The sequence below is a fragment of the Rhinoderma darwinii genome, chromosome 10 (genome assembly GCF_050947455.1).
Source record: "Rhinoderma darwinii isolate aRhiDar2 chromosome 10, aRhiDar2.hap1, whole genome shotgun sequence".
NCBI lineage: Eukaryota > Metazoa > Chordata > Amphibia > Anura > Rhinodermatidae > Rhinoderma > Rhinoderma darwinii.
In genome coordinates, this window is record NC_134696.1 from 94,992,314 (window position 1) to 95,016,584 (window position 24,271).

Consider the following 24,271-nt stretch of genomic DNA (forward strand, 5'->3'; position numbering starts at 1 on the left):
AGGGTTTCTCAGCTTTGGACAATCCCTTGACAATAAGCTGATTACTAAGAGTCCTCCTTCTGGGACTTCCAGCGATCAGCTATAAACCTGGCAGTAAGTGTTTAGTTTCTCTACAGCGCCACCACAGGTGAGATTAAGCATTACACATTCACAATTTGTTATCTGTGAACTACACAATTGCAATAACATTTCTACGGGCTACGGCACGCTTTCAAATCAGTCTCATGCGTATTCAGACACATTCGATTGAGGTGGTAGGTCGGCGCAGGCGTCCCAGTATGAGAGCTAAAATAAGTACATAAGAAGAGGCTCTCAGAAACTCTTATACACTTCTTTAAATTCTAACACTAAGCCGTCAGCACAGCACTGACGGATGACTCTTAATGACGCGCGTCAGGCGCCCGCACATTAAGCCAGTCGTGCTCTATGTGTGCGGCTGCGTCACATGAACGGATTTATTTAGTGCCCCCTCCTGGATAGTATGAGCACGTGCACTTTTATTCACCAGTATCGTTACCTGACAATTAGCACCTGATATAGTACCATATGCAATGACATGATATTACATAGACATTTTATTTTCTAGAATATTTCTGAGTGACAAATACGATACATTAAGTGTTAATCATACACCAAAGAAGGGCTTGTTTTTTTCTTATTATATATAATGCAGAAGTGAATACGTCATCTCTTTATAGAGTAAGTACCGGCACGGGTTATCCTCTGTGGACTATGCCATAAATTAATTTCAATGCCCATTGGACTCCATAGTGTTTGGCTTGCAGACAAAGAAATGTTGAGTAATACAATTAGGGAAACAGCTCCCCCAGTGGCCAACACCACACATTACCTGACAATTAGCACCTGATATAGTCTCTACATATACAGGACTTGTGCAATGTGAGCATGTGAAGATTCAGGGTACGTGCACACACAAAATAAAAAAAAAAGTCTGTCTTTGAGATGTTTTTTAATAAAAGTCAAGTTTTTCGCTGCGTTTTTAACGTCTGTTTTTCTATAGAGTATGAAAAACGGCTCCAAAAACGGCTAAAGAAGTGACATGCACTTCTTTTTTGCGGCTGTTTTTTTACGTGGCAGTCTTGGAAAAACAGCCGCGTACAAAACGCCCTGTCGGATGAGAATGCCGTTTTGCCATTGAAATTAATGGACAGATGTTTGGAGGCGTTCTGCGGCCAAAAACACTCCGTGTGAACATACCCTTACACTTTGTACAAAAAGGTAATTCACAAAAGGGAAGGTGCCTGCATTTTCTTACTACTGTCATGCAAGCAACTTTATGGTCCCAAATCGGGGGCATTCTGGTGGACTCCTCCTATCACAGCTCCCCCCTGGCATGCTGTATATAATGCTCATGGAGACCCCCTTCTTGTGTGAAGCGTACTCCACACTCAATGCATTTATACTCTCCTTTCTCTTCCCACCCGTCCCTCCCCTTCCGGTGGGTTTGAAGATGCCGTCTGTAGTTGGACGCTTGGCTGAAACTTTTTTCACAAAGGGTACACGGGAACGGCCTCTTGCCCGCGTGGACTGCCCGATGCCTTTGGTAATTGGAGCGCTGGTTAAAGCTCTTGCCGCACTGTTGGCACTGAAAAGGTCTCTCTCCTGTATGAATGCGAAGATGGCGCTTATAGCGAGACGAGAAAAAGAAAGTCTTGCCGCATATGGGACAGGCGTGAGGCTTCCGAGAAATATGCAAGTTTCTGTGCTTCTCGAAGGTACGTTTAGCCCGAAACCTTCGCCCACAATCCTGACATTGGTAGGGCTTAGGATTCTCGTGTACCCATTGGTGGACCCGAAGAGTCTCAAGCTGTGTGAAAGCTTGTGGGCACTCAGGGCATCTGTAGGGTCTTTCGCCAGTGTGGATGCGCACGTGACGGGACAGTTTGGCCGAGCAGTTGAAAGCTTTCCCACACCAGACGCAAACCCGATCCTTGCGATGAGCCTGCTGGTGTCTACGGAAGGCTGGTTGACTGGACAACTGCTTGCCACACTGTGAGCACTGGTAGCCACGTTGGCCTGTGTGTTGTTGTTCATGATGACTGTGTAAGGCCAAAAGCCAGCAGAAGCGGCGGCCACAGTCGGAGCAAGAATAAGGCTTCTCACTCCCCTCGGTTGCCCCGGCGCGGGCCACATCACAGTCCTTGCAGGTATAAGAGAGATCGGCAGCATGGTTGCGCCTGTGGAGTCTTTGTGCGCGAAGGCTTTGAAAAGTTCGTCCACAGTCAGGGCATGGAGGAGGTGGGGAGTCCTCGGGTGCCACATGGGTGTCTGAACTATCCTCCAAAGGCTCTGCAGCATAATAGTGAAGAGAGACATTATTCCAATATAGAACGGTTCATCAATTCATTTTTATGTGGGGCTCGACAGAAATTCACAAATTATGTTGAGCAATGGCACAAATGACTATTTATTATACTCCACTCACAACCAGAGCTGCATTCAAAATTCTGTTGGGTGCTACTTGACACTCCCTTGTGAAATGTCCTGAGGCAGTGAAGATGAGTAAGTGGCTTTGCATTTAGGAGCATGTTAGCAGGAATTAAGGGACAGATGGAAGGAAGAATAACTGCAGGATGAGACTACACAAGGTTTGTTTGTAGTCTGTTACCATGGAGACACAGATCTGCATAGGAATTCTATACACAAAACAGTAGGAGTTTATTTTTAATTAAGACTATTTCAGATCTGGAGAATTGGTAGATGAAGTAGTGATCGGAGTCGGTCTCTCCCGAGCCTAAAATGGCTGATAGCAGAGAGCAATAGATAAAATTAAACGGCACAGCCAATTTAGAGAGGATTGAGTTCAGAACAATTCCGCCTCAGCATTTATCTACACATTTACATTCCGAGCACGAGGCATTTATGAAACAACCAGATTTTGCTCTAATTTTACTGTGATTTGCATTTCTACCGTCAGTTCATTTGATGTGATGCTTCTGAAGGTAAAGTAATAACCCTCCGCCCCTTCAAAAAAAAAACAATATATCCCATGTAACATCACTTTGTGATGAAATTTATAAACAAGACATCAATTATATAAAACGATTCCTTTGTTTAAATGTCGCTGTGGAATTAACGCGTTTTCTCCATTGAGATCTGCAGTCAAGCAGAATTTAGCAGCTGATAGTGAGAACAGATTGCAATTATACTCATCAGAATATACCACGGCAGCGGAATTCATTAATGCCAATTAAGGAGAATGTATATGATTTCTGTAGTCTGCACCACGTCCGGCAGTTTAACTGCACCTCTGACGTGCCCCAATCATCCGCTGTGAATTTTGATTGTTGAAAGTGTATGTGTCCCGATGCCAGAGGTGCCCGATATCTTTTCAATATTGAGACCCAAAAAGAGACACCAGATTAACATAATGCCGGAATATCCGATCCCAGACTAGAGAGGGATTCTGATCGCTCTCAATTTTGATCCACGATTACTCCTTATTGTTCCAGATTCCTATTGCCCAGGTAAGACTGGTAAAATCCCTAGTCCGGAGCTTTTACATTTGGGTATAGGATAGATTAGAAGCATGGAAAGCTGGTGGGTGCTAATCGATAGGACTTTCCAGGCATCGTACGGTTGCCTCAACAACTGTACCGCCCAATGGGCATCCTACACCTCTCCATATTCTATGTCAATTCAGACACTTTAAACAATTACTCCCTGTAATAAGAGGCTATATGTTGTTGTAACGAACCAAGTGCAGTCGTCTAGTTTAGTGGTAATTCAATTCCCCTGGAAGGCGGTGACAACTGTTCTCAGAAAAGAGGTTGTCACTTTTGTAGCCCCGCCTCCTATGGCCTTTACCTGAGAGTACCTAATCTACGACGCGGGTATCCTTCCTGTATAAACCCCTCATGGAGATAATGGGGTTCTGCTTACAGACGAGCAGATTGATTCCGGAATTCTTTGGCAATCCACCTCCCGTTGACCGACATTTGGCGAGTCGATTTGATCGATTCGATTATCTCTAGTATAAATGATCAGAACTCTGGTCGGAATAGGGCCAAATTTGTGTTCAGCTTTAGTGATGCAGCTCGGCAGTACTGGAAGGACTTCTATTAGAGGGAACGTCAGCTTACCGGGGGTTGTATCAAGCGCTCTCTCAGACTTCCCTTCCCAGCGGGATTCTGTTGGGTCCTTCTTGTACACCGACATCTCTTTGGAGTAATGGTACCAGGGAGGACTCTAGAAAGAGAAAAATAACAGTCATCATCACAGGTCCGAATCTCAGAAGTCAAGATAGGTCAATAAGAGCGGCACAGTCTTTCTTTCCATGTATTCCTGACTCCACTAATATATACCACCAGCCACCTTTCCGTTACAGAATTCCTGGTAAGCACAAGTGCAGGTGATGTCATCAATATTTAGCCCCACCATCACTTCAGCAGGTCACATTGGTCATGCGGGGCTCCGGTGTTGTCACCCGTTTTCTGCTGTGTATGTTGCTAGGCGATGGCCTGAAAATTTAAGTGCTTCAGAGCATCGAAACAATGGAAGATAAACTTTTAACTTTTTTATTTAGCAAATGAGGACCACGTGAAGTTCTTCAGATGTTTAGACTATAGAAGCAGAGTCAAAGGGCGCCCACACTAACAAAGGAGCTAACGACACTGTGCCTCGTTCCTGGGTATTCGTTACTGATCGTGGCGCGCCGGCTGCGGTTACTAAATGAAGCTTCCTCGTCAGTAACACGCGTCTCAGTGTGTCCAAACACTCAGTACATGATGTATACAGAATCACTACCAATATCACACAGTCACTTGCTCAGCACCTGCGGCTGCCGTCTATATACCCAACAGACTAAGCAGATTCCATACAGAAAACATGGGCATAGTCAAGGGGCTGGTAAGGCTGTAGCTAGGATCTGCGAGCAGACCCTCGAAGCACACAGATTACTACAACTTGTTATCTCTTTAAAGGGCATCTCCCCTAAAATCCAAAAGTCCTGGAATAATCCAAGTCTGTCAAATTGTTAGTCCCGTTTCTGGGAAAGTTGGGTGACCACTAAAATGCTTCCCATATAGCTCACCCAGGTGGCAGGAGGCTATTTTTGTAGGGGTACCATTTCCAGCTTTCTTATCAAGGCATAACTGGCCAGGTGGGTGACAACTTCTGTTGGAGTAGTAAGGGCAGTGGTTGGTTGTCACCCAGCTTTCCTCAAAAAAATAAAAGGGATCATCACAATTTGTGTCAGACACGGAAGAATTTATAATGTAATAATATAACGCAGTGGATTCATCTTAAAAGGAGGGTATCCGGTTTAAAAAGATCCATTTTCAAACACCCTATATTTAATTTTGAGTAAATCGAGGGGAGTCCCTTATTCGGGACCTCCATCAATTAGCTGGAATGGAGAGTCTCTCTCTCTCTCTAGGGGACCCAGTATGTCCATACATTACAATTATAGTCCATTGAATTCAATGGACACCATGTAATGCTACAGCTCTCCTGTGGTGGCGCTGTAGGGGAATGAACACCTTCTGTCAGGTTTCACCACAGATCACAGCTGATCTGGGAAAACCAGCTGAATGACAACCCGATATTAACTTATTTTTGCAGGGCCATTCTATAATAAAAAGGGATTTGGAAAATTGTTCCTTTGTTACCGAACAACCAGTGCATGAAATGACAAAACTCTCCAGATCAAGGCTGAATTGACACTGAGCTGAAGAAGAGAAGCGGCTGAGCGCTACCTGGCAAAAAGTATATTTGTAGATTAAACAGAAACGGCGAATAACCCATCGACCCTGTATTTTATTTCCACACAATGTTTTTTTTATATATATATTTTTCTTAAATTAAAATATATACATTTCACACACTCCCACCACCGCTAACAGTAAGGCTACTTAATTTTTTCATTAAAAGAACACACCAGGTAAAACATATACACAGCGTTAAGTTTAGAGCAAGGACTGAGGGGGGCGGAGCATGACAGTTCAAAGAACACCAAAGAAAGAATCCTTGTCATGCCCCGCCCCCTCATGTCCTGCACTAGACATTACACAATGTATATGTTTTACCTGGAGTGTTCTTTACAAAAAGAATCCCCATTGGATTTTCACATTGCCCCCCATAGGAAATTCTTGGTAACGTTGTTACTAGGCAGCTGATTCCCATTGATCCCTAATGATCAAGCTGTTACAACTATGACCATTTTAAAGGAGGACTCCAATCACCACATCGTTTTTCACGGAGACCAAGGACTATACACCTTAAAGGGCCAGGTCCAGACAATCCGGTTGAGGAGTGAGAAAACGGTCTGCAATTACGGATGTGAGCCTGGCTTTACACGTCGCTTTTCCCCTGGTAGTCAGAGAAGAGCACCCCTCTATGGTAGTTACAGCATTAACCCTCCCAAGTCAGAGCAGGCCCACCACTAGTCTCAACAGACCCTCTCTAATTCCCCCAGCAGTCACGGCAGCCTCTTCTCCTAGCGATCATTGCAGGACCACCCCCCATTATATCAACTCACCTCTAGTGCGCCCCCTGCTGACAAGAAGCCACATACAGCGGACTACTGCTACCGGCAGCGGTCTATCAGGGATGAATACAGCGGTGTCGTCATATGTGCTTCCTCTGCCCCGCGGTAGTGGTCAGTGACCATGCATTTGACAGAGGTTGGAAGCAGACGGCCGCCAAACGAATGAAGGACAGAAAGCAATGAAAGACATGCCGGAGGAGGTCATTATTTTTCTGCTTTTGGGCTTCTAAAAACTGAAAATAAATATATTTTTGGACAACGGGTCCGGCACCAGTCGTTGAAGCAGCCAGCGTTATATAAGAACCTGATTAGAAAACATTAAGGCATGTGTTTTCTAGAAAGCCTCCGTTTTATACATAAAACCATGACTATCCTCGCTCCCAGCGGCCGCTGCTCCCAGTTAATGCTTTGTGAAGTATTTCATGTTCCATCTCGCTCCCCCGTGTCGAATGTAAAGTAGAAGCATTATCCAAACAAAGGAATATCGATTCATGTCTTTAATTGATTAATCAAGCTGTGAGCAATTATGTCCAGCGCCAGTACAGCGGTTACGTGACAGTCGTACGGGCATCCGTAAACTGGATATTTGTGTTTGTTCAGCTCGGAAATTGAATATGGCTTAAGGGCTCCTTTAAATAGTGGAATTACTGGTCCTTGTTCACATCCGTTTTTTTGTTTCCCATGTCAAGTCTCACATGTAACCATGATGTCCGGTGCCACTGCTGTTCTTATAATATACAATCCAACCTTACTGTTTTTCATGGGACCTCAAATGGGGCGTGGCTTATGCAAATATACCTGAAAGTGGGCGTTTAGTTGTTTTTTTTTACACTGCTTGTGACATGCTGAATGCTGCTGCGCAGGGCACAGTCTGCCGACCTCTCCTGTGTGTTTTTCATTGTCCTCTCCTCTTCATAATTTTTCTTTAGGGAGTCTGCAAAATGGTTGTTTTTCAGCCCCTGACTGTGGAAGGTCATTTCACGGGTCCAATTGTTCAGCTTCTAGTATTATTGATGCATCTTGCTGATAAAAAAAATACAATAATTGGAAAAGGCCCATCCCGGAGAAAGGATCCCTTTAAATGTCTATTTGGTGGTGCTAAAATTTGAGACCGTGATGCTTTTTAGCAAGAAACACCATTTAATGTCTCCAAAACAAGACAGGGGAAGTGACAAGCAAGCTGCAGCACGGATGACATTTATTTTGCATCTACTTAGTTCTGTTGGTATGATCTGCGATGTCAGACGCATGTGCAAATGCACATATTCATCCTGCGGAGTTCCCCCTTACCATAGAGACACCAAGTCATTACACGCACAGCACAGCTCAGCTTTCCGCTCTGTCAGCGCTGGATGTGTCGCCAAGCTCCCTGCTGCTGACAGATACTCTCAGCAGGAATAACGGCTCGGGAAAAGAATGTCACCATCATTACATGATGAGATGCGTACTGCTGTTTAGTTCTATTCAACTCAGTCACCCATAGACTAAGCTCATCTAGTCAGTCATGTCGGAGGTCCATGTTCAGGTCTGTACTACTATTTTGCCTCTCCTCTCTATCAGGATCTATTTTCATAAAACTACGAAAGGGAACTTGAACCCTAGGAATTGTACAGTAAACCAATCCTTAGTAAAGGGTTACCTTATATTAAAGAGCTGTCTGGTTTGGAAAACCCATCTTAAAATACCCTATTAGGGAACTCTTAATAAAGGGTAGTAACCCTGTTCAGGACCCACATCTATTAGCCAAAGCAGCTTGAAAGAGTCACTCATACTCTGGAGGACCCAATACATCCATTCATTAGGACAGCTCATTGATTTAGACTATGTAATTCTTAATTTCTCCTGTGGTGGCACTGCAGAGAAACTGAACACTTGCTAATGAGCTCCCGCACAGATTATAGATGATCACTAACGGTTCCATCAGGGGAACAACCTGTAATGAGCTTTTTTGTTGAGGGACCTTTCTAACAAAAAATAATTTTCTAAAGTGGACAACCCCTATAAATCATATTAGCATGAAAACAGGGCTGGACAAATCCCAGTAGCCAGGATATGCTAAAACGAAAGACACAAATCCTCTGAGGGAGCAGAACAACGGAAAGCCGAATGCAAGCGTGAACCCAGTCAAGTTGTCCACCCTTGAGTATTTCAGAAGACCCACAATGACAGCCTTGGCTCTCCCAGCTGCGGCACAATATGAAATGGCCTGTCTACTATGGACAGACCCAGTCCTGCCAAAAGATCATCCCCACAATCAGTCGTTAGAGCCCGAGGAAAAACTAGGCTCTGGCTAATTAATGGGAGTCTCGATTAGTGACCCTCATCTATTATCCCCATATGCCCTAAATGGAGACCAAGCCCTTGACCACACCGCCGTGTTGCCTACACCAACTGCGTATGACCCATCTCCGGTATATACAGTCCCTCATGGCTGCCTCTACAAAATACCAAGACTGGCGCCGAGGCTGTTCCGCCGGTCACATCATAGAAGATTTATACGGATACTTGTGCGCCTTATGTCTTCACATCAAACAGGTCCTCGTAAGGAGCGACACAAGGCGTCTTGTCTTAGGAGCGAGTCTAATTAGAGGGCTGGGATGACAGTGTGAAATACATCACTACGACATTAACATTCACAGGATAATTTTCACAGTTGTCTGCCGGCTTGTCAATAAGGCGATCACACGATTTCTACTAAGCAAATGTTATCTCGCTAAATGGGAAGCGGCCTCATTACCGTCACACATTCCGCCTGAGCAAATCATTTCTAAAAAGGGAGACGTAAGTGAAGACTAAACAATCAAAAATAAAATAATTGCCACCTTGTTCCTGCGCCTATATTAACAGGGTCAGTCCGGCTGTGAACCCCGCTTGATATGAAAGAATACTTTTTCATATAATACATTATTGTTAACTGCGGCACTTTATTTATTATTTTTTTTTTTTCTTTGTTGAAAATATTGATTTTTATTTTTTATAAACCTCATTTAATTATAAGATAACGTCAAAGAAAAAAAAATATATCTGATTCGGAGATTGATCATGCTGTTCTTGAAAATCAGTTCTCCATGCATCGACTTTTTGCAGAGCTTGTGGTTATACATAAAAGCCAAAATGAAAAATCAGAGCTGCAGTGTAAAGTATGGGGAAGAAACAGGCGCAGCCTGAGATACTGATGAGACAGGAAGGTGTATCTCAGACTACCTAAAACTCCAATATAAAAAATGCAGTTAAGACGAAGTCACCGATCGTAGCTGTGTCCCAATGAAGCAGAGCTAAAGAAGCATCCAAGTAGTAGTTAAGAATACTTGTAACACGCATGACTGGACATGTAATTTAAAAGCAAACATCTGATTGGCTGCGGTACCACGGTGTTGGCCAGACTATTTATGAAATGTCCTCCCATACAAACAACCTAAAAGAGTTGTCCGGTTTTGAAAGTTCAATTTCAAATAACCGATTAAGAAATTCTGAAGTAGGAAAGGGCGAGGGTCCCCGTTCAAGTCCCTAATCTATTAGCCAGAACACCTACAAAGAGCATCTCTCGCTCTGGAGAACCATGTATAACACAGACAGCCCATCGATTTTAATAGGCACCGTGTAATGCTTAATTTTGCCTGTGGTGGCACTGCAGGGAAATTGAACACTTGCTGGCAGGTTGAAAAAGAGACATCTGGGGTTCTCGCATTAAAGAAGTTATTTGCTTTGGAGAACGCCCTTGTTATGACATGTTGAACTAAGAAAGGGGGATCTCCAGATCTGGACTCCCCTGAATGGATTGTCTGCTTTGGACAATCCCTAATTGTTAGAAGGGTCGTTGAGAATAAGGATCCTCTAACACAGCCCGAAGTAGGCCGTGTAGACGAGCGCCGATCAACCAGAAAGCCGGTTGATCGGCGCTGGTTTGCTCCCTTCACAAGGAGCTATGTCTGGGGACGAGTGCTCGTTCCTACGATTGCTCGTTCCTACGATTGCTCGTCCCCAAAATTTTTTATTATGTTGGCAGAATGTTTTTACAAGATAATATATTTCCAGCTGCATAAACGATACAATCAGCCGATGAAAGAGCGTTTGCTCGTTCATCGGCTGATTGTTGCCGTTTACAGAGGGCGATGATCGGGAAAGAGCGTTCTGTGAACACTCATTTACCTGATAATTGGCCCATCTAAGAAGGCATTAAGCTGATCAAAGTATCCCCTGCTGGGACCCCCCCAACAATCAGCTATAATCTGTAAGAAAACAAGCGTTTCATTTCCCTGCAGCGCCGCCACAGGAGAAATGAAGTGTTACACACAGTGCCTGTTACATCAATGGGTTGTCTGTGTAATGCAGGACAGGACAGGACCTCCAGAGTAAGAGAGGCTCTGTGTTACCGTTCTCTCCACCAAAAGGGGACCCCCAACTATTAACTCAGAATACCCTAATAAGGTATACACAAATTCATTTTTTAAAACTAGACAATGCCTTTAATTGGTTAAAACAGCGGCTCTTGGCTCTGGAGAACCACAGCTCGTCATGCTGGACAAAGGTACCCATTGAAATCAAAATATTCATATTACAGTTAGAGGCTGAAAAAAAGCTCACAAAGGTGCACAGTTCATTCATTTTCATTTTTTTAAATGCAGTGCCAGCAAGCAGAGATCTTAAAACCTACGATAACCTGATACACAGCGTATAATAAAAAGTTGCACAACTTTTTGTTATTCCATCAATACATTTTATTCACAACCCTTTACCTAGAAGAGGAGGGGACCCTCCTCCACGTTGACCATCCTTAGATGCCGCCATCATTACATGCACGAAACCGTAAATCCTTCTATATCTTATTAAATCCAGGCACAATGTTAATCTTCAATTCATCCGCTGGCGATTTGTGAGCCTTTACAAAAAAGGCGAAAATGTGATTGTAGCCGGTGAAGAGCGCGATCTCCGGTAAGGTTAGATGGTCAGGGTAATTATTGTATTTCACGGTTCAGTCACGAGCAGAAAATATGATATAGACACAGCCTTGGGTTGGTGTAGAGTACATTTTTTAAGATTTACACTTGAGCTCCTGCAAAAAGCAGACGGACACGGTAGAGGAGACTAGAAGGGTGATGGACATTGAGATGTTTGCCCGGTTTTATGTTCAGTCACATCCTCAAAGATCATTGTGGAAACGGAGGGAGAAAGTTGGTCTGATTACTATGGCATGTCCAGCTCAGAGCCAGGTAGCCAATGCTTCGAGAATTGTTCCTGGGGCTTATCTTTTTGGATCGTTATTTTTATTAACGCTTTTAGGGTATGGTCGCACGCAGTGTTTTCAGGCGTATTTCAGGGCATAAACGTTTCAAAATACGCTTGTTAAAAATGCCGATAATTAGCATCCAAAAACGGCGTTTTGTTCAGACGGGGCGTATGATAACACCGGTTTTAAAAACGGTGGGGAAAAAGACTCCGCGTAAAAAGGAGCATGTCACTTCTCGAGCCGTTTGTGGAGTTGTTTTTCATAGGGTCAATTGAAAAAAAAAAGTAAAAAAAAAAAGCCTCAAATGTTTTCGGCTTCGAAAACGGGTGAAAATCAGAGCCTATTTTCCCTTGAAAACAGCTCTGTAATTTTCAGACGTTTTTAATTGTGCGTGTGAACATAGCCTTAGGGTGAGTTGCAGCACAGTGGATGAGATCAAACAAATCTCATCCACGCGCTGCATAAATAGTGAACAAAAACAAAAAAACGCTCTGAAATTGACCTGCGGTGCTGTATTTTATTCCGCAACATGTCAATTGTATTTGCGTAAACTCTGCTTATTTGTTGTGGGTTTTCCCCATTAAATTCAATGGGGAGATAAAACCCGCAACAAATAGCAGTTGTTGCGTTTTTTTTCCGACTGGTTCGCATCGATTCCGCCGCAAAAAACGCAACTCAGAAAAAAAAAAACCTCATACTTGCCAGAAGTCGGTGTTCCTCCCTGTAGCCAATCAAAGGCTGTGGCGGTGGTCACATGGGATGAAACATTGTCCCAGTAGGCCGGCCTGGATGACATCAGCGGGCCGGCTTCATCGAACGCTTCACAGACTGTAGCTGTCTCCTAGGACAAAATGGACATTCAGGGCGAAAAACTGCACCACACAGGAGAGCTGACAGCTCCTCTATACTACACCACACAGGAGAACTGACAGATCCTCTATACTACACCACACAGGAGAGCTGACAGCTTCTCTATACTACACCACACAGGGGTGCTGACAGCTCCTCTATACTACACCACACAGGCGAACTGACAGCTCCTCTATACTACACCACACAGGAGAACTGACAGCTCCTCTATACTACACCACACAGGAGAACTGACAGATCCTCTATACTACACCACACAGGAGAGCTGACAGATCCTCTATACTACACCACACAGGAGAACTGACAGATCCTCTATACTACACCACACAGGGGTGCTGACAGCTCCTCTATACTACACCGCACAGGAGAGCTGACAGCTCCTATATACTACACCACACAGGAGAGCTGACAGATCCTCTATACTACACCACACAGGAGAGCCGACAGCTCCTCTATACTACACCACACAGGAGAGCCGACAGCTCCTCTATACTACACCACACAGGAGAGCCGACAGATCCTCTATACTACACCACACAGGAGAGCCGACAGCTCCTCTATACTACACCACACAGGAGAGCCGACAGCTCCTCTATACTACACCACACAGGAGAGCCGACAGCTCCTCTATACTACACCACACAGGAGAGCCGACAGCTCCTCTATACTACACCACACAGGAGAACTGACAGATCCTCTATACTACACCACACAGGAGAGCTGACAGCTCCTCTATACTACACCACACAGGAGAGCTGACAGCTCCTCTATACTACACCACACAGGAGAGCTGACAGCTCCTCTATACTACACCACACAGGAGAGCTGACAGCTCCTCTATACTACACCACACAGGAGAACTGACAGATCCTCTATACTAAACCACACAGGAGAGCTGACAGATCCTCTATACTACACCACACAGGAGAGCTGACAGCTCCTCTATACTACACCACACAGGAGAGCTGACAGCTCCTCTATACTAAACCACACAGGAGAGGTGACAGATCCTCTATACTACACCACACAGGAGAGCTGACAGATCCTCTATACTACACCACACAGGAGAACTGACAGCTCCTCTATCCTACACCACACAGGAGAGGTGACAGATCCTCTATACTACACCACACAGGAGAGCTGACAGATCCTCTATACTACACCACACAGGAGAACTGACAGCTCCTCTATCCTACACCACACAGAAGAGCTGACAGATCCTCTATACTACACCACACAGGAGAGCTGACAGCTCCTCTATACTAAACCACACAGGAGAGGTGACAGATCCTCTATACTACACCACACAGGAGAGCTGACAGATCCTCTATACTACACCACACAGGAGAACTGACAGCTCCTCTATCCTACACCACACAGGAGAGGTGACAGATCCTCTATACTACACCACACAGGAGAGCTGACAGATCCTCTATACTACACCACACAGAAGAGCCGACAGCTCCTCTATACTACGCCACACAGGAGAGCCGACAGCTCCTCTATACTACGCCACACAGGAGAGCCGACAGCTCCTCTATACTACGCCACACAGGAGAACGGACAGCTCCTCTATACTACGCCACACAGGAGAACCGACAGCTCCTCTATACTACGCCACACAGGAGAGCCGACAGCTCCTCTATACTACGCCACACAGGAGAGCCGACAGCTCCTCTATACTACGCCACACAGGAGAGCCGACAGCTCCTCTATACTACGCCACACAGGAGAGCCGACAGCTCCTCTATACTACGCCACACAGGAGAGCCGACAGCTCCTCTATACTACGCCACACAGGAGAGCCGACAGCTCCTCTATACTACGCCACACAGGAGAGCCGACAGCTCCTCTATACTACGCCACACAGGAGAGCCGACAGCTCCTCTATACTACGCCACACAGGAGAGCCGACAGCTCCTCTATACTACGCCACACAGGAGAGCCGACAGCTCCTCTATACTACGCCACACAGGAGAGCCGACAGCTCCTCTATACTACGCCACACAGGAGAGCCGACAGCTCCTCTATACTACGCCAAACAGGAGAGCCGACAGCTCCTCTATACTACGCCACACAGGAGAGCCGACAGCTCCTCTATACTACGCCACACAAGAGAGCCGACAGCTCCTCTATACTACGCCACACAGGAGAGCCGACAGCTCCTCTATACTACACCACACAGGAGAACGGACAGCTCCTCTATACTACACCACACAGGAGAGCCGACAGCTCCTCTATACTACACCACACAGGAGAGCCGACAGATCCTCTATACTACACCACACAGGAGAACCGACAGCTCCTCTATACTACACCACACAGGAGAGCCGACAGCTCCTCTATACTACACCACACAGGAGAGCCGACAGCTCCTCTATACTACACCACACAGGAGAGCCGACAGCTCCTCTATACTACACCACACAGGAGAGCTGACAGCTCCTCTATACTACACCACACAGGAGAGCTGACAGATCCTCTATACTACACCACACAGGAGAGCCGACAGCTCCTCTATAATACACCACACAGGAGAGCTGACAGCTCCTCTATACTACACCACACAGGAGAGCCGACAGCTCCTCTATACTACACCACACAGGAGAGCCGACAACTCCTCTTTCCTGTGGAGTAATACGCTTCTCATTGTAACGCTATCTCTAAATAAGGAATCTTTATTTTATGTAAAATACAATTGACATAAAATAAATTTCTTAGGCCTTTTTCACACGGTTGCGTTTTACGCGCCAACAAATGTGTCAAAAAAGCTTGCTTTAAGCTTCTAATTGACGTCAATTGGAAAAGGCACTGTAGTGCACAAGACGCGTCAGGTCAATTCTTGGCGAGTAAACGTGCGTAAAATGCACCTAATTCCCATAGTCAATGGGAGTCCTAATTATGCGCCCAAAAACGCGCTGAAAACACGTAAAAAAAACCTGCGAAAAACACTTCAAAAACGCCTGTACTTTAAAAAACGTTTTTGATGCATCTACTCGTCGGTTTATTTGAGCGCTGTGTGAACAAGGCCTTAGTTTGCACATTTCTGGTCACTCACGTGTCTGATACAGGTCTTCATTGTACAGATTATTCCTGCAAGGCAGGGTGTGGTGTAAATCACCTGTTGTAATATGGTGCAGATGACAAGCCTGAAAAACTAATTTTATTGCCCAACTAGAGACAGGACACGTTCTCTGCGCAAATCCAGGTAAGGAAATAATCTCATCTTACTGAAGACACCAAGTCTCCCATTTTCTACAAAAATATATAGCGCCGGCTAAACGTGAATACAAATATGGCCATGGATATGCTGTGCTACAATAGGTTAAAGCCGGCCATAGATTTCAGCACGATCTGATCAGCGTGCTGATATATTTCACTACTGGCACATTCATCGCAAAGATAACGGCAGCAAGTAAACTAAATTCCATGTGAAAATGTATTCACAGGGTTGCAAAGGCAGAAAAGCCAACAATCCCAATTGTCGCTGGACGGTCAACGCTAATTTGCTCCAAAAAGAAGCATTTCTCAATGTTTTTGGGGTGTTTCCAGGTCAAGGGGTGTCCACTGACAACAACAGTAGAAAACCCAAAGAGTAAGGCGCCAGACAGGTAAGTATGTAAGGTGGGGTCAATACCTACACTGATCCAGACCAAAGAAACGTCTCAACAAACGTCCGCACATAAAAAAATACCTAAAAAGTATATGTGTAGACACATCAATATCTAAAAGAAATAATACAAAGCACATATATCAACGCAAGTCTCACAGGATAAGGCTTCATGCACACAAACGCATTTTATTCCTCCAGTAAATACGGGTCCTTTGTCACACATATTCGACCGGTATACCACCGGTATTTACGGACCCGTGCCAGTAAATAGGGGCCCGTTGTCACCAGTATTCCACCCGTATTTACGGACCCGTTTTCTATGAAAAACTGCATTGCACTAATCGGCAGCCCCTTCTCTCTATCAGTGGTGGATAGAGAGAAGGAGCAGTCATTTCGGGCAGAGTTTCCGCAGCGGAACGCAGCGATTGTAAGTAAAAGAAGTTCATACGTACCGTTGTCTTGGTGACGCGTCCCTCTTTTGACATCCAGTCCGACCTCCCTGTATAACGCGGCAGTCCATGTGACCGCTGCAGCCAGTGATTGGCCTGTGATTGGCTGCAGCGGTCACATGGGATGAAACATCATCCCGGGAGGCCGGACTGGAGGAAGAAGCAGGTAAGTTAACTTTTAATACTATTCACTCCAGCGATAGTCACTGTCCCGGGTGCTGAAAGAGTTACTGACGACAGTCGACTATCCCCTGACGTCGCCTAGCAACACTCCCGTAATTACGGGAGCCCCATAGAATTCTATGTAATTACCGCCTGAAATAGGACATGTTCCATATTTTTTAACGGCAAACGGGAAGGTATCCGTGGCCAATAGAAGTCAATGGGCTCGTAATTACGGGCGTTTTTACGTTCGTGTGCATGAGGCCTAAGGGGGTGTAACTTGGCATACGAGCCAAACCCGCCTGGTCTGGTGGACAATAATGAATATACACGTCCAGCCTTGTAGCTAGGGAAAGTATGACAAGATCATATGTCAGGAGGAGCCCACGCAACGAGCCTTACCCATGTAAACAAATGTAGTCCAGTGGTCCACAAAATGAGGCAGCGCCCCGACGCGTTTCGCTAGTACAGCTTTTTCAGTGAGATCAATGCTAGAAAAAAAAAACGTTTTGTCGCATATACGTTGTTTTGATGTACAGAATAGCGTAGCAGACTAGGCTTTTCAGTACTTTCAAAACAACAGTATGCCAACGTAACCCACGACAAACATAGACCAAACGGATGCTATTTTGGTCTGCATTTGACCCATTATAGTCTATGTATATGCCGAGCTGTATGTTTCAATACTTTGTTTAAAAACGTATACGCCCAGCGGATAGCACAAACGCAATGTGAATAGGGCCTTATACGAACGACCATAACTATAAACGTATCATGTTATTTTTACCTGGAAGGGTGCTGTTTTTTTGTTTCCTCGTCTACCAAAAATTTTAATAAATAGTAATAAAAAAAGAAATTGCGTTTACTCCAAAATGGAACCAATATAAACTACAGCTCGTTCCACAAAAAACAAGCCCTCACACAGCTCCGTCACCGGAAAAATAAAACGTTAAGACTCTCAGAACGCAATGACGTAAATTTTTAAGGTCTAGTAATTTTTCACTAAAAACCCCACATCATCATTTCTAGACCCCACAGGTGAACCCCGAGGAGAGAGGAGAGAACTATAGGGCCTTGTGCGGCTTATAGGGCTAGTGAAGAAGTCAAAGATTAGGCCATACTGGAGCGCAGATATTTTGTACAATCCCCCGGATTTACCACATAGCCGTGTCCCGTATACATAAATCTGGCCAAGCACATTGTACAGACGGCATTGTATAACGCTTAATTGCTATCTCGATGTGCAGGTCAGTTGGGAACATTCTTTCAGTTTTAAGAGGTAATTAGGCCCTAAAATTTGGGAATCGGGGAGGGCCCAAACACGTCTGTCTAAAAAAGTCATCATCTCCGCTGGCAGCCAAGCTGCCTTATTATAGCAGGGCAATACTTTCTCAGAGAAGTTCCCCAAACTGCAAACAAGGGAAGGACCCAAAAAAAAGTGTGTTTCAAAAAGGGAAAGCAAACCATTTATTAGTGCGACACCTGCCCCAAAATACCCGGCCTGTGCATAAAGGATTGGTTCAAAGCGTAGCACACCAGTCCATGGATTATTCATTCACCCCATTATTATACCACGCTATTATGCCCCGATGTGCTCCGCCCATCTTACACATACCCAGATGCACTCCGCCCAGATTACACATACCCCGATGCACTCCGCCCAGATTACATATACCCCGATGTACCCCGCCCAGATTACATATACCCTGATGTACTCCTCACAGCTTACATATACCCTGATGTACTCCGCACATATTACATATACCCTGATGTACTCCTCACAGCTTACATATACCCTGATGTACTCCGCACATATTACATATACCCCGATGCACTCCGCCCAGATTACACATACCCCGATGCACTCCGCCCAGATTACATATACCCCGATGTACCCCGCCCAGATTACATATACCCTGATGTACTCCTCACAGCTTACATATACCCTGATGTACTCCGCACATATTACATATACCCTGATGTACTCCTCACAGATTACATATACCCTGATGTACTCCTCACATATTACATATACCCTGATGTACTCCTCACATATTACATATATCCTGATGTACTCCTCACATATTACATATACCCTGATGTACTCCTCACATATTACATATACCCTGATGTACTCCTCACAGCTTACATATACCCCGATGTACTCCGCACAGATTACATATACCCTGATGTACTCCTCACATATTACATATACCCTGATGTACTCCTCACAGCTTACATATACCCTGATGTACTCCTCACATATTACATATACCCTGATGTACCCCGATGTACTCCGCACATATTACATGTACCCCGATGTACTCCTCACATATTACATATACCCTGATGTACTCCTCACAGCTTACATATACCCTGATGTACTCCGCACATATTACATATACCCTGATGTACTCCGCACAGATTACATATACCCTGATGTACTCCGCACAGATTACATATACCCTGATGTACTCCTCACATATTACATATATCCTGATGTACTCCGCACATATTACATATACCCTGATGTACTCCGCACATATTACATATACCCTGATGTACTCCTCACATATTACATATACCCTGATGTACTCCGCACATATTACATATACCCTGATGTACTCCTCACATATTACATATACCCTGATGTACTCCTCACATATTACATATACCCTGATGTACTCCGCACAGATTACATATACCCTGATGTACTCCGCACATATTACATATACCCTGATGTACTCCGCACATATTACATATACCCCGATGTACTCCGCACATATTACATGTACCCCGATGTACTCCTCACATATTACATATACCCTGATGTACTCCGCACAGATTACATATACCCTGATGTACTCCGCACAGATTACATATACCCTGATGTACTCCTCACAGATTACATATACCCTGATGTACTCCTCACATATTACATATACCCTGATGTACTCCTCACATATTACATATACCCTGATGTACTCCTCACATATTACATATACCCTGATGTACTCCTCACAGCTTACATATACCCCGATGTACTCCTCACATATTACATATACCCTGATGTACTCCTCACATATTACATATACCCTGATGTACTCCTCACATATTACATATACCCTGATGTACTCCTCACATATTACATATACCCTGATGTACTCCTCACATATTACATATACCCTGATGTGCTCCTCACATATTACATATACCCTGATGTACTCCTCACATATTACATATACCCTGATGTACTCCTCACATATTACATATACCCTGATGTACTCCTCACATATTACATATACCCTGATGTACTCCTCACATATTACATATACCCTGATGTACTCCTCACATATTACATATACCCTGATGCACTCCTCACATATTACATATACCCTGATGTACTCCTCACATATTACATATACCCTGATGTACTCCTCACATATTACATATATCCTGATGTACTCCTCACAGATTACATATACCCTGATGTACTCCTCACATATTACATATACCCTGATGTACTCCTCACAGCTTACATATAGCCTGATGTACTCCTCACATATTACATATACCCTGATGTACTCCTCACATATTACATATACCCTGATGTACTCCTCACATATTACATATACACTGATGTACTCCTCACAGATTACATATACCCTGATGCACTCCTCACATATTACATATACCCTGATGTACTCCTCACATATTACATATACCCTGATGTACTCCTCACATATTACATATACCCTGATGTACTCCTCACATATTACATATACCCTGATGTACTCCTCACATATTACATATACCCTGATGTACTCCTCACATATTACATATACCCTGATGTACTCCTCACATATTACATATACCCTGATGTACTCCTCACAGCTTACATATACCCTGATGTACCCCGCACAGATTACATATACCCTGATGTACTCCTCACATATTACATATACCCTGATGTACTCCTCACATATTACATATACCCTGATGTACTCCTCACATATTACATATACCCTGATGTACGCCTCACAGATTACATGTACCCTGAAGTACTCCTCACAGATTACATGTACCCTGATGTAGCGATGCATGGTGCATCGAAACTTCGATACTGTTTCGATACTGTGCATCCCTAGACGGTTTGATACCGCTATATCCTGTATTTCGATACTGAGCTGTGCAGCCGCACAGCTCAGTATAGTAATACATGAATGTATGGGAGCGCGGCTGCGGCTGTGTAATTCAGCCACAGCCCCGCTCCTGAGTCATGACATGTGCGCAGGGTCAGGATGATGCGATGCGGCCAGCGCTGCACTAATGAGCGGCGGCACTGGAGACAGAACATGGCGGGCGCACTACAAAACACCCCCATGTTCTGTCTCCAGTGCCTGAACCGCCGCTCATTAGTGCAGCGCCGGCCGCATCACCTCATGCTGACCGCGCGCGCACTTCCTGTCAGGAGCGGGGCAATGGCTGTATTACACAGCCGCAGCCCCGCTCTATAATGGCGGAGGATCAGAGAAACCTCTCATCTCCGCCGCTATTCCCCTGAATGCTGCGATCACAGTTGACTGCAGCATTCAGGAGAAAATGAGAAGGGGGGATGCCCCTGGATTGCGTCATACCATACCATATATGGGCAGACAGCCCAGGGTCTATTGACGGACCCCAGGGCTGTCTTACCATATTTCAAGTTGTTAGGACATACCCAAGTATGTCCTAACAACTGCCTGTGTATTATCCGTCCACAGGCTAATGTACTGGCACATATCTGATATATGTCAGTACATTAAAGTTTAAAAATAAAGTAAAAACAAAGTATGGTTACATTTATTTAAAAAAATACACATACACCTTTTTTACAATAAACATTAAAATAAGTCTCAATACATAAAATATTCACACATTCGGTATTGGCGCGGCCGTAATAACCTGCACAACAATTTTTTTGCATCATCTATGATGTGTACGCTGTAAAAAAAATGAAATAAACACGGCTTTCATTCACTTATTAATGTGAGGCGCGAGGTGCGATGAATTTACCCTCCATGTTCCTCACATTAATAGTAATTCACCCCATCATGTACCTCGCACATTAACCCATTATGACTGAGAAACATTATGGGATTAATTACTATTAATGTGAGGCGCGTTCAAAATTCATCACACGTCGCGCCTCACATCAGAAAACGGAAGAATTATATTTTTTTATTACTGTTGGCAAAAGTATCGAAATTGGTATCGAAATCGCAATACTACACGAAGTATCGGTATCGAAGTCCAAATTCTGGTATCGTGACATCCCTACCCTGATGTACTCCTCACAGCTTACATATAAAATGGCAATTTTCAATCTGCAACATCCATTGTGCACTAATTTCTGCAAAACACTTGTGCGGTCAAAATGCTCTTAATACCGCTAGATATATTCCTTGAGGGATCTAGTTTCCAAAATGGGATAATTTTTCGGGGCTTCCCACTGTACTGGTACCTCAGCCCAATGCAACATGGTGTCAGAAAACTAATCTTGTAACATCTCCATTCCAAAAACCAAATTGCGCTCCTTCCCTTTAGAGCCTTGCTGTGTGTCCAAATAGCAGTTTACGACCGCATATGGGGTATTTCCGTACTCGGGAGAAATCGCATAACTTATTTTGGGGTGCTTTATCCCTCAAAAATTTTACATTTTGAGCTAAAACTACATATTATTGGAAAAAAAATTATTTAAATTTTCATGGCCCAATTCTATTAAAATCTATAAAACACATGTGGGGTCAAAATGCTCACTACACCCCTAATTTAATTCCTTGAGCTGTAAAGTCACGAAAATGGGGTCACATCTGGGGAATTTCTACTGTACTGGTACCTTAGGGGCTTTGCAAATGTGACATGGCGCCCAGAAACCAATTCAGCAAAATATGTGCTCAAAAAGCCAAATGACGCTCCTTCCCTTCTGAGCCCCGCTGTGTGTAAGTATTGCAGTGTATTGTACCAGAAATCAAAAAATCACTTGTTAAAAAAAAATTTTTTTGAGGACTATGTCACATGGCTGAGCGAGATGACATCACTGCGGATGAGATGTTACTGAAGCCATTTTTTTTTTCATCAAAAAAGTCACAAGTCCTAAGTAGCCCCAGTCTAAACAAGGTAACCTATGTAAATGGGGTGCCTCCATTTTGCAGACATCACGTGACTAAAGCCAAGGTGGGCTACTTCCCCCTATATATCCCAATGGCAGCGGTTTAGTCCCCTCATACACCATATAGGCACGCACAGTGGAGCTGGTTATCCTCAGCTCACCCCCACACAGCCCTGTCCCCCTCACTATCACGACACCGTCCCCTCTTCCATGACATGAGAAAACCATGGTCACATGACCACACTCCTCACCTCGTCCCTCCGGGCAGCCTCAGGGGTCAGAGGTCAACGCCTGAGCGCCGTTTCCATCACAACCAAACGCACAGACAGATGATGCTAAGGCAGTGGGAGGAGTTATCTCAGATACCCATGACGTCACCGTTTTAGAAGACAGGAAGACGGCCCGGTCACATGACCGTCCAGTCGTGACGGCCATCTTGGAGGCGGCATATTTCCTTAGTCAAACGCTACAACATAAACGGTTACATTATATTCATTTTATATTTGATTTATACATGGTTGGAGGAAAAACTCTAGAAATGTGTTAAGCTCCGTTTTGTTTTATATTTGGGTTTCAGGCAGAATAATAAACTCAATCTATAAATCTGCGCATAAATATTAATCTACGATCCTTTAGACATCTGAGACATATTTGGGAAGATTTCTTAGAACTGGTACCAAGGAAAAATAGAATAGTTGCTCATAGCAACCAATCAGGTTGCTGCTTTCATTCTCCAAATGGCCCCTGAGAAATGAATGGTGGCATCTGATTGGTTGCTATGGGAAACGACTCCACTTTTGCCTTTCAGCAGTTTTGATAAATCTCTTAAATATGGTGCTGCACTCATGAACATTTTTGGCTGGCCACGTCCTTTTTATGAAACAAATTTGGAAAATGTCGCATAGTCTTTAGCTTATTTGTAAAATAAATGGCGCAAAACACCACAAACGGCTCATATTTCAAGTATTGTTTTCAAGCCAAAAATGTATTAGAGAGCATGTCCCCTTTAAAATGCAAAAACAATTGATAGCAAATATAAGCCCATGAGTCGCCCCCTTCTGTCGAGTTTCCATTATCAGGGGTAATTAAAGGAATTGTTCAGTTTCAGCAAATTATTGTTATTTTTTTGTATAATTAAAAGCTATACAATTTTCCAATATTCTTTCTGTATTAATTCCGCACAGTTTTCAAGATCTCTGCTTGTTGTTATTCAATAGGAACATTCATTGTTTACTCCCAGTGAATAATATTCTGTCCGAGGTCATGTGATGGACACACAGGTAGACGGCTT

General features: G+C 44.2%; 1 protein-coding gene across 2 annotated transcripts in view; it reads right to left on the reverse strand.

Annotated features, from left to right (window-relative positions):
- Positions 1–23,349, reverse strand: part of LOC142662240 (basal cell adhesion molecule-like) — a 135,175-nt gene extending 111,826 nt beyond the window's left edge. The window contains exons 1-3 of one of the 2 annotated variants that reach the window (XM_075840360.1): positions 23,232–23,349; positions 4,104–4,209; positions 563–2,310 (exon numbers count right to left, since the gene is read on the reverse strand). In XM_075840360.1, the coding sequence (XP_075696475.1) occupies positions 1,337–2,310; positions 4,104–4,179 (1,050 nt within the window). In that variant the 5' untranslated portion in view covers positions 4,180–4,209; positions 23,232–23,349 and the 3' untranslated portion in view covers positions 563–1,336. Of the gene's footprint in view, positions 1–562; positions 2,311–4,103; positions 4,210–23,231 lie in introns of those variants that run through there. The other variant, XM_075840361.1, reaches the window with a different exon arrangement.
- Between the last annotated feature and the right edge of the window lie 922 nt (positions 23,350–24,271).